This window comes from Larimichthys crocea, chromosome X (genome assembly GCF_000972845.2).
Source record: "Larimichthys crocea isolate SSNF chromosome X, L_crocea_2.0, whole genome shotgun sequence".
Lineage (NCBI taxonomy): Eukaryota > Metazoa > Chordata > Actinopteri > Sciaenidae > Larimichthys > Larimichthys crocea.
Window position 1 is genome coordinate 35,742,672 of NC_040020.1, and position 11,797 is coordinate 35,754,468.

At 40.7% G+C, this 11,797-nt stretch overlaps 1 protein-coding gene and 1 long non-coding RNA gene across 3 annotated transcripts in view; one reads left to right on the plus strand and one right to left on the minus strand.

The window, feature by feature from the left end:
- The window catches only part of slc4a5a (solute carrier family 4 member 5a), a 27,552-nt gene extending 16,121 nt beyond the window's left edge, over positions 1 to 11,431 (plus strand). The window contains exons 12-23 of the mRNA XM_027282912.1: positions 282 to 415; positions 670 to 967; positions 1,923 to 2,168; positions 2,995 to 3,108; positions 3,748 to 3,909; positions 4,231 to 4,409; positions 4,509 to 4,581; positions 4,871 to 4,939; positions 5,440 to 5,613; positions 5,887 to 6,060; positions 6,162 to 6,220; positions 11,053 to 11,431. Of these exons, the coding sequence (XP_027138713.1) occupies positions 282 to 415; positions 670 to 967; positions 1,923 to 2,168; positions 2,995 to 3,108; positions 3,748 to 3,909; positions 4,231 to 4,409; positions 4,509 to 4,581; positions 4,871 to 4,939; positions 5,440 to 5,613; positions 5,887 to 6,060; positions 6,162 to 6,220; positions 11,053 to 11,218 (1,848 nt within the window). The 3' untranslated portion in view covers positions 11,219 to 11,431. The remainder of the gene's footprint in view (positions 1 to 281; positions 416 to 669; positions 968 to 1,922; positions 2,169 to 2,994; positions 3,109 to 3,747; positions 3,910 to 4,230; positions 4,410 to 4,508; positions 4,582 to 4,870; positions 4,940 to 5,439; positions 5,614 to 5,886; positions 6,061 to 6,161; positions 6,221 to 11,052) is intronic.
- LOC113746604 (uncharacterized) lies at positions 4,606 to 7,548 on the minus strand. Of its 2 annotated transcripts, XR_003462992.1 has the most exons (4): positions 7,437 to 7,548; positions 7,020 to 7,252; positions 5,822 to 5,968; positions 4,606 to 5,008 (listed from the first exon to the last, which is right to left on the minus strand). It is a non-coding gene; the product is annotated as an uncharacterized LOC113746604 (long non-coding RNA). The 2 variants fall into 2 exon arrangements; XR_003462991.1 differs by lacking the exon at positions 4,606 to 5,008 and having other exon boundaries at positions 5,743 to 5,968.
- Positions 11,432 to 11,797: the final 366 nt, after the last annotated feature.

Here is an 11,797-nt window from a genome sequence, read left to right on the forward strand (position 1 = left end):
ACGCACACGCACACACACACACACACACAGGAATAATTTCAGATAAGTGCTCTGCCTGGCACTCATTCATTACATCCCCTCTCAAGTTGAAATACAACATCCTGACCCTTTGCTTAATGTTTAATGCACTTACCCACACACACACACACACACACACACACACACACACACTTCTCATCTCATCTTCCCAGCTCGTCTGACGTTTGATTCGCTGACTTTATTAACACTACTATTTTCAGCTGCATTTTCATTTCACACCAACTTTCTTCTCCCTCTTTCAGGGTGTGATGGAGAGTTTTTTGGGTACAGCTCTGGCTGGCTCTGTCTTCTGTCTCTTCAGCGGTCAGCCCCTCATCATCCTCAGCTCCACTGGACCAATCCTCATCTTTGAAAAACTCCTGTTTGAATTCAGCAAGTGAGCCTCGTCAGCGCAGTGAACAGAGTGTAGTCAGAATACTGTGACGTACTGTACACACCCTCTGACTTCATGACTTCTGATTTGTATTTAACTCTAGTGAGATTTTTTTTTAAATGATAGATAGATAGATAGATAGATAGATAGATAGATAGATAGATAGATAGATAGATAGATAGATAGATAGATAGATAGATAGATAGATAGATAGATAGGCTTCTTGAATGCATGTGTTAAGCTTCTGACTTTTACAGGAACAACGGCATTGATTACATGGAGCTGCGTCTGTGGATCGGCATCCACTCCTGTCTGCAGTGTTTCATCCTGGTAGCTACAGATGCCAGTTACATCATCAAGTACATGACACGCTTCACTGAGGAGGGCTTCTCTAGCCTCATCTCCTTCATCTTCATCTCTGATGCCATCAAGAAGATGGTGGGCTCCTTCAAATATTACCCCATCAACACCGACTTCAAACCCGACTACGTCACCACCTACAAGTGTGAATGCCTGGCCCCAGACCCGGGTGAGTTCACTCTCCAAAGTTGGGTGATTTGTTTCTTTGCTTTAAAACGTCCTCTGACCTCTAACCTGCTGTGTGGATGTCATGTTATGTTACGTCAGGTTAAAGGTTTATCTGATATCATAAATAAGAAATCATGCTACAGAAATTCTTTAATAACCAAAAAAAGGGATCAATTTCAAAAGTGTTGTTTATCTTGTGTGTGTATAACAGTCAGACATCAAATATCTGTAAGCTGCATGAATTGGGCTGTACTTGGTGTGTTTATGTTGATTTTCAGGTTGATAACTTTAACTTAATAAAGATTACATTTGAATTTGATTCCATCATCATACAAATTCACACATGTTCAGTAATCTGTTCAGTGCTTTGTAGTCATTTCTGTAGACATTGATTCTGTAACTGATTTGTCTTCTGTTTGTTTTTGCCATGCACAAACACTTTGGCTGCCGTCTCTTGTAAGTGAGTACTTTCCTTGGTGCTCTGCATGTAGACTTCTCTGTCCAGCCTCTGGATCTCATTTTACTTTTCTTTTTCTTTCCTTCTGTTTTTCCTGCTCACCCTCTCTTCATTTGATGTCTCATTACCTTCCTGTCTCTCTTCCGTTCATAAACAGTGGCTGCAATGATCTTCAATGGTTTAGTTCCAATGCCAGATAACAGCTCTAGTGTCTCTGGGGTAAGTGCTTGATTTCATCCAATTTTCTTTGTTTGCCTCTATTTTGGTTGATTGTATTTTAAGCTGCATGTTTTTTAGGGTCTGTAATGTTTTAGCATTTCCCAGAATTAATTACAGATGGTGTTTAAATGCCCAAAGGACATTTTCAATATCAGTAGTCTGACAAAAAGGTTGCTTTGTTCTCCTCTCTTCTCTCCTTTGTTTGTTTGTCACCATTCATCCCATCATCTCACTTTCCTCTCTGGATTATAACTTCCTATCCCTGCCGATCATTTTCACTCTGTCTGTGTTTACATCTGTCGAAACACTCTTCATCTTCCTCCTCTCCTTTCTCCCCACCACTGCCACCCACCATCCCAGTTGAATGTGACAGCTCTGGACTGGAGCCAGCTTAGCAAGTCGGAGTGTCTGAAGTACGGAGGTTCTCTGGTGGGAAAGTCCTGCAAGTACGTCCCCGATCTGGCCCTCATGTCCTTCATCCTCTTCTTTGGCACCTACACCATGACCGTCTCCCTTAAGAAGTTCAAGTTCAGCCGCTACTTCCCCACCAAGGTGACAGATCTCTCTGTGAACAGAACAAAATCACATAGAATACTTGTACAATATACAATATACAAATACTTGTACAAAACCAATCTAAAACTTTGAGGCTACCTGTTTCACTTTATTTGTGTCGAGGCTTTATTCAAAAGAATGTTACAAACTGTCAAGTCTTGCTGTCAAAAGTCAGTTGACCAAAATGATACAAATTAAGCAGTGATTACAAAACATGGCTACAGCTGCCAGTGAAGAGTGCTGTGCTCTGACAGAATAAGAAGTTAGATACTAAAAAAAACTCTCGCTAAAGCAAAGCAGTCCACAGATGAAACATCCAGGCGTCCTTGTAAAGTAACCTCCATGAAGCTGGAGGCGGCTGTAAGTGACAGAATCCTACAGTCAAATTTCTCACCTAATTGCCACGTGATGATGATCCACAGTGAATACTTAATGAAGAATGACGTGCCAAAGAGTAAACGTATTCAACTATTAAACAACAGTGTAAAATGTTGTAAAATACATTTAAATTATGTTTTTGAAAGGAGTGCAATGATAAAACAGTGTGTTTCAAGCAGAAAGTACAGCACATGCAGATGGACCACCTATTTTTCATAATAAATGCACTTGTTAGAAACACAGTGACTGTTGTTGATTGTATCACTGTGTTGGTGCACTCTGTCCTGTGTCTGATCTCTAACCGGAAGTGAAAGTCAAATAGACGAGATGATATTTGGACTCAAAGACAGTCCATCTTTCTCAGTATTTATGAGTTGTTCTCTCTCACATTCTGTTCTGCAAATAAATGTTGACTTCTAATATTTCTGTGTGTTTGTGTCGCCAGTTGAGGAAACTCATCAGTGACTTCTCTATCTTCATGTCCATCATGACGTTTGTGGGGCTTGATATGTTAATGGGACTTAAAACTCCCAAACTCATCGTCCCCACAGAATTTAAGGTACAGCAAGTTATTCATTATTCACCAGAAATGAGACTCTAAGCTAAATCACATGACAGCACACAGTAGTCATTTACATTTTTTTTGTGTGCATGTTTTAAGTTTTGGGAAATATATTTATTTGTTTAGATACCACTCATGTCCATTAAATGTACAGCTGGAGCCAGGAGACAGTTAGCTTGACTTAGCATAGCACAAACACAGAAAACACAGTCAAAAAGCCTGTGCCTGCTTTAAGAGGGTTGGAAGCAGTTACTTCTTTCAGCACAACTGCAAACAACAACCTCAGTAACACACATATAGTTAAATCAATATCTCATGACAGTGTCAGTCAAAACTGAACCTTATTATCTTTGTGAAAGCAGAATTTATGACTGAGCTGTTGTGATACATATCATTACATTTTACAGATATCCCCAATAAAGTGGCAGCTGTAGATGTTTCCTCCTGCTTCCTGGTTTCCTAGAGTTGTACTGAGTGGTATTAATCTGTTCCTCTAAGTCTCTGCAACAGAACAAATTAGGGTATTCCCAAAAACAGATACTGATTGAAAATGTCTTACAATTTTCATGTACTACTGTAGAATGAACATCTTAGTTGATGTGAAAATAAAATCTCCCACTCCCAATCTCCCACCAGCCGACTCGGCCAGATCGTGGCTGGCTGGTGATGCCATTTGGTAAGAACCCATGGTGGGTGTATGTGGCCAGCTTTGTCCCTGCCCTCCTTGTCACTATCCTCATCTTCATGGATCAGCAGATCAGTGCAGTCATTGTTAACCGCAAGGAGAACAAACTTAAGGTTGGTGTGCTGCTGCTATACATTATTTAAATATCTTTATAAAAGCTCATATTAAGGAACCATTAGATTAGATTAAATATTACATTTGAGTTGTCGCTTATCATATTCATGGATGATACAGATTGTTCATAAATATTATAAAATTGTATTATTGGAAATATAATGTTGCCACTTCTGATATATTGCATTTTGTTTGATTTAATCAATTTACTAATCAAATGTATTTCAAAGAAAAAAAAACACATAACACAACACACTCAGATAGAAGCCTGCTGATGTCGTATTGTGCTTTTAGTAATTATCATGTGGTTTCCCTGGCAGAAAGGCTGTGGCTACCACCTGGATCTGCTCTGGGTGGGCATCCTGATGGCCACCTGCTCCTTCATGGGCCTGCCATGGTACGTTGCTGCCACTGTCATCTCCATCGCCCACATCGACTCTCTGAAGATGGAAAGTGAGTCGAGTGCTCCTGGAGAGCAGCCTCAGTTCCTTGGGGTCAGGTTGGTACACACAGACAGAAAAAGAACATTTGAAACAGAGAGAAGTCTTGTGATGCAATGCACTAGACAGTCTCTCATGCATTTGTCATCAATATACAGAGAACAAAGAATGACCGGCATTTTGGTGTTTGCTCTCACCGGAGTCTCCATCTTCCTCGCTCCAGTACTTAAGGTATGATGAAGCACATGTCTGTCTGTTTATTCATTCAGCATGAACAATACATGCTTTTGTTCTGTGTGACAATGTAACAGTTTTCTGTTGATTTTAATGCTCATTGTTCAGAAGACTTTGTACTGTTGATCTTCTTTATGGGTTCTTATTAGATCACAATACAGCCCAAAGAGAAAGTGTTCAATATGTCATTGTTATTATTATATGTATATATGTGTTGTATATGCCACAGGGCTTGCAGTCTAGAAGCTTTAACAGGTTGTAATGACTTTCTTCCCTCTGCTTGCAGTTTATCCCCATGCCCGTACTGTACGGTGTCTTCCTCTACATGGGCGTAGCTTCTCTCAGTGGAATCCAGGTATGCTGTGTGCCAGCAGTGGATGTTGTTTATCAGGCAGGCAGATATGATCCATAGTGTCCTTACAGGCTGCAAAGACAAACAGAATCACATGAGAAATAAAACTCTGGTTAGATTGTTAGGAGAAGTGCCAATTATGTGGAATGCAGACAGATGTACAGTAAAACCCTGGGCTGAATATATAAACTGCAGCTGTGACGGCTGATGTATGTCTAATGGCCAGGTGCCTCATTATAAAAACCTATATCTAGACTAACAATTACATTTACAGGTGCATTTAAATGAGTTGACCTATACGCTCAGTGAGTTTGGGCTACAGCAGGTGCTCCTCAGTAACTTCAGTAACCTCCAACTCACTGCACAGGCCAACTGAGATGTGACACATACAAACCTCCCGAATACTCTGGGATTAATTATTCATAGACATCTGCATGTGATTATCCTGTGCCACCTTCGGCTCTTCTCTTCTATTTTCCCCTTTTTCTCATCATCCTCAACAGTTCTGGGACAGGATTAAGTTGTACATGATGCCATCCAAACACCAGCCCGACTTCTCCTATCTTCGTCATGTTCCTCTGAGGAAGGTTCACCTGTTCACACTGGTCCAAATTACATGTCTGGCTGTGCTCTGGATCCTTAAATCCACCTTCTTGGCGATCATCTTCCCTGTCATGGTATGTGATAAAAATACATTTGCAACACAGCTTTTGATGAATCCTGAGTTATACCACCCTTCTGTGTAATCATTTGGTACAGTAGCAGAACACATAAAATCAAAGCTTTATCCAGAATCCACAATGCTCTGAAGTTTGTCTGAAGACAGAGGTTTAATGAGTGTAAACGTTGAGTGATTCAAGTTAATGTCATTTTTGAGTGTCACACCTCATGTATGAGGTGAATGAATGGAGGTTTAAACAAAGTGTGTCTCTCTGTGTCAAACTCTTCAGATCCTGGGTCTGATGGTTGTCAGAAAGATGCTCGACATGGTCTTCTCCCAGCATGACCTAGCCTGGCTGGATGACCTCCTGCCTGAGAAAGAGAAGAAGAAGAAGGATGATGATAAGAAGAAGGGGAAGGAAAAGGAGAAGAGAAAGCCCAAACAAGACGACAGCGAGGAAGAGGTGAGAAACTGGAGGTCTGCTGCCCCCTGCTGGAATTATGGATCATTATGGACAAGTTACTGATGATGTGTCTATATTGTTGTTGTGTGTTTTGCTTGCAGGACAAGTCCCACACATACTCCAATCACTCACCCAGCTCAGAGTCAGACTTGGATCGCAGGTACTGTGTCCTCAAACTGCACATCCCTTACAAAGACCTGGTCTATCCTGATGCTGTACAGTCTAAGTGGGGAGCGTACTCCCAGGCTGCTGGCACACACAGTGCTCTTTAACACACACATATACAGGTACCTGCTGTGGTCCAATGTGAAAATGTAGTCAACGTGCATAAATTAGAGGGTCAGTTCACAAAAATGACAAAGAAAAAATCCTAGTTGCCATTGAGACAGCTTGATCTCAGATGGATGCTGGGTTGATGTGGGCTCATGAGGTTCCACAGCAAGTGACAGAATTGTTTTAAGGTGAGCGTTGTGGCAGCAGGCATGGCAGTAAAAGAGTGAGCACAGTATTGATGGCTTAAGTACACTGCCCTGATTAAAAGATACATTATGTCACTGCTTCTCAAACTGTGGTATGTGTACCACTGGTGGTGTGCGAGCTCCCTCTACTGGTATGAGTAGAACTCTTGGAAATATTTTTTAATAAAATAATTGAATTGTCAATATACTACACAATCCTTTAAAGCTTAAACTAAGATCACTGAAATATCACTTAAAATAAGTTTAGCATATTCTGTAATATTCCTCTGAAATATATTTTTTAATTATTTACATAGTCATGTTCATGCATGTAGCTATGGTTATAAACTAATAGGTGACAGTGAGATATTAAGAGGAGATGAATGATTCAGAAACTCTGCAATCGTGTCTCAAACTTGAAATATTAGGAAGTGAAGTGAACCGGTTTGTTTAGGACTCAACAACAGGAGACAATAAATAATCTTCATATCAGGAACAAACCTGTCTACGCTGCTGGATCATAACGGTGGTACGTAGAGAGCTTCATATTTTCTGCTTCTGTAATAGGCCACGCCATGTAAGTGTAGCAGCAGTCTCAAGTTGGCTGCCTCAAGTGTTGTGGATATCACGGTTCAACTGGAGCCACACAAACCACCAGGATACAGAGATTGATTTCTTTCCGTTTAGTTTATTTGTCTTAACATTTCATGCTGATGCTACCAAGTGCCATGGTTCTAAAAGAAAGGAAAGGACAAGGTAAATCATAACTGATAAATACAACAAAATACTATGAAATCAAATACAATTAATAAATCAGATATGCTTAAGGCATCATCCATAAAGTAAATCAAACCTAAAGTTTCTCTTTAAACTTGGTCATGTTACGAAAAAGTCAATTGAAATATGTTAAGTACTTACAATGAAGCGAGTCAAAACACACATGGCATACTCTGTAGCACCAACACATGCAAGTCTGGAGACAAAAGGAAGGGAAGGCCTCATCCAGGCCTATATTTATAAAGTGGGAGGATCATTGGGAGGCGCCCACATCTCCATCCAACCTCCAGACAGGAAGACTGAGATTGCAGTTTGTAACATCAAGTATACAAATACAAATTACTTTATTAATCCCCAAGGGGAAATTCATTTGTCTGTCAGCTCATCTGCCAAAGTAAGGGTCTGTAGTCATTTAGTTCAGCTGGACATTTTCATTTTCATGTTCAGCTGTAGACTCAGGTTGAAGATCCTGTGGAGAGTTTGACACAGTTGGGCAGCACAGTCTTTAAGCAGCCTTGGACAAACACCATCTGGGCCAGCTGTCTTCCAAGAGCAAAGTCTCACAAGCTCCAACCTCACCCCTGTCTCTGTGACAAACAAGGGTGGAAGAACAGGTGTGTGAAGGGGAGTAGCTGCAGTAGTGGAGATGTATCTTTGTGTAGGAGGAGGAGGAGGAGAAGGAGGAGTCACGGTGGAGATGCCCATATGTTGAGGAGAAGGAGGAGCAGTGGAGATGCTCACATGTTGTTGAAGAGGAGGAGGAGCTGTGGTGGAGAAACACACTTGTGGAGGAGAAGAAAGAGCCACGATGGAGATGCCCACATGTTGAGGAGGAGGAGAAGGAGGAGCGGCAGTGGAATGGGATATGTCCTCTGTCCCTTTGAAAGACTGATTGAGTTCATCAGCTCTTTCCACATCACCCACTATTGGCTGTCTTTTCTTTTTGTTGTAGCCAGAGATGGCATTGATTCCTCTCCACACCTCACGGATGTTGTTTTGATGTAAATTCTTTCTCTATCTCCTTTTTGTATTCTACCTTTGCCATCTTCAATCTCTTCAGCTCATGTTGCACTAGTTTGAGTTGTTCTTTGTCACCATCTCTAAAAGCTTCCTTTTTCTGGTTGAGGATTGCCTTTATGTCACTTGTGATCCAGGGTTTGTTATTGGGGAAACAGTCTTTGTAGGTATGACTGTGTCTTTACAAAAGTTGATGTACTCAGTGAAACCATCAGTCTGTCTATCAACGTCCATACTGTTTTCATCTGTTTCCAGAAGCACATCCCAATCTGTGCATTCAAAGCAGTCCTTTAGAGCCTCAGGTGTCCATTTCCTTACAGTGAGTGTAGTTGCAGGTTTCCTCTGCACACAGGGTTTGTAACAGATCTGTAGAAGAACCAAGTTGTGATTTGACCTGCCCTGTGGTGGTGAGGCAGTATCTCTGTAGGCTTCTTTGACATTGGCATACAGCAGATAAAGGGTTTTGTTTTCTCTGGTAGCACAGTTAACAAACTGTGAAAATCCAGTCAGGTGGGAGGAGAGTAACATGGTTGAAGTCTCCTGATATTATATAAAGTACCTCAGCGTGTTTAGTCTGTATTCTAGCAACAATTTCATAGAGTATTCCACATGGAACAGCAGCCTTTGCTTTGTATACAAGTATTGTTATTATATGACCAAATTCTCTTGGTACATAATATGGCCACATTCCAACAGCCAATAATTCAATATCTGGACAACACATCTTATCCTTGACAGTAATATGTGCAGGATTACACCATCTCTGGTTCACAAATAAGGCCAATCCTCCTCCCTTTTTCTTGCCTTTACTAGCCTCAGCATCTCTGTCTGATTGTATAAGGGTGAAGCCAGGTATATTCACAATGGAGTCTGAGATGTTATAATTCAACCAGGTCTCAGTAAAAACACAGGGCTGCACTTGCGGTACATTTTCTGAGTCATTACTAATATCTCTAGCTCATCACTTTTGTTGGGCAGAGAGTTGACATTCCCCATGATGACTGATGGCAGAACAGGCTTGTATCTCCATTTCCTTGCCTTTAACTTTGCACCAGCATGGCAACCACGAAAGCTCCTCCTTATCTCAGTTGGAATAGGGTCATATAGTCCAGATTTGCTCCATTTCAATGAAAAAAGCTTCTTCTCTTGAATAAACTCTTCTCCCCACAGAGATATCCATCAGTAAATGTAAAAAAAATCCAATAAAATGCAACAAAAAATAACAAAAGTTAAGAGCTACCAGACTTTGCAGCAACTTGTGTATGTGCATGTTCCAGAATGAATGGGCTTCATTTTATTACATTTACATTCAGTCATTTGATGGATGCTTTTATCCAAAGCGACCTATAAAAAAGGAAACAATCATGGTACAGAGTGACAAGGACATGTAAGTGCAGCAATAAGTACTACTTTTAGAAAATTAGGTGACAGAAGGGGGATAGATTATCATGTCCAGTTGTTGGTAGTGCTGGAGAGGAGGTCCTCTCTGAAGAGCTGGAGGTCTTCAGGAGGTTTTTGAAGGTAGAGAGGGACGCCCCTGATCTGAATTGTTTCAGGGTGGAGATGCAATAAAACACTTTGATTTTAAATTTAATTAATGAGCACCAAGCAGCTCTTTCCAGAAACAGCATCCCTCCCTGTTATATTGTATAATCTAGGGGACACATCACACTACTTTCACCTGTTTTTTTTTTTTTGAAAGAATGTAGTTTCAATAAAAAGTGAGATCTGAGTAACTGGTGCATTGTTTCTGGAAAAACACACCAAACACTCATTGCGTTGATTCATTTATTTGTCAAATGCAAGTTGTGATTCATTCACGCAACATGCAAGAAAAGCTATTTTATAGTGCAGCTGATACTTCTGTATCACTTATCAGGCAGCTGTAGGATGATGTATCACAAATCTATGAGACAGATATCTGAAAACAAAGCAATCAAAACTTTATTCATCTTTAGATACCACTACATCTTTTGTCATTTTGGTGAATTGACCCTTGTAGTTGTCCCTTATTTTGCTGTGGTGTTGCTTTGCTTTGCTTTGTATCATGGTGTTTTTTCCCCCATGAAGAACTAACTTTTACCTTGATGTGTACTTTGCTGCTTACTTTAAATTCATTTAATGTTTTCTTACCAACAAGGAAATTCCTGCCCTCGTCCATGTTTAGAAAGAATAAATGTAAATTACAAACATGGTCACTTTTGTGGGTGGACATACATCCACATATAGATTCTTATACTATATGTACTATCTAGTACATATAGAACATATAGAGGATTTATTGCAGGCTAGTTCATATACAGTTGTATAACTATCCACATGCAACAAGTATCATTGTTTTGGTTGTTTCTTTTTCCTCCATGTGCTGGATCATGCCTGCATGTGACCTGTAGCCTGATCTTAGCTCTTAGCTAGCAGCTTCTGAAGCTATTTTGGTAACCTGATAATTTTTTGTTTCTTTTATGGGAGATCAACAATTTCAAAGTTGTCCATCATGCATTACTGCATTGCTGCATTGCTTTGAAAAGACATCCCAGCCTGAACCATGATGCATTTTGGCCACAGACGACCACGACAGCACCCTTTCTCTTGCTCATTGCTGGCAAGAGCTGCTGTTGTGTTTGACTGAGGTCATGATACCGCAAAGCTGAGCTCCTCCACCCTCCCTGGCCTCCTTCTTGAGCCCCTTAGTGTTCTTGGCCGTGGGTGTGTATGGTAACTGGAGCTTGCCCTTCCTCAGCATCACCCTCCACCTGAAGATTTCTTGCCCGTCATCTCCGGCTGTGCCTATGGGCCGAGGAATGTCCTGCCCCGTGCCCCAGGTCAAGATTGAGATGGAGTCAGACTACGACTCAGACATCGACCACCACCACCCACGGGACATGAGCAGTGAGACCACGTTATAAAGCTGAGACTCGGCAACTTGTTGACACAACGTACAACTAGGTGCAGCCAGTGCTGCCCACAGACAGCGAGGTGGCACAGACAGACAGCAGTCGACTGATCCAATCAATGCCACTGGAGAGGCATCTGCTTATAAAGTGGTGCAATTTTGTGCTTTGAATAATATATTCAATATTAAATTTATTTATTTACTTGTATGGTGTAAATATCCATAATAAGAGAGGACATATGTATCTGTATGTGCTGTATAGGATCATATATTTATATTAATAAATGTTATATATTGATATGGTACCAGAAACTGATGAGCAGTTGGCACCTTGCATGGCAGCCAATGCCATCAGTGTATGAATGTGTGTGAATGGGTGAATGAGACATGTCCTGTAAAGCGCTTTGAGTGGTCGGAAGACTAGAAAGGAGATATATAAGTACAGTCCTTTACCATTTACTGTTAATTCAATGACTCCAAATTTTGAAATATTGAGTACAATGTGTGTGTGTGTGATTGTGTAGCTCTGTGTACAAAGCCATACCTTCTATTGTATATTTGTGTTTTTGGTGTTTTGTGGTTTGAATATTTT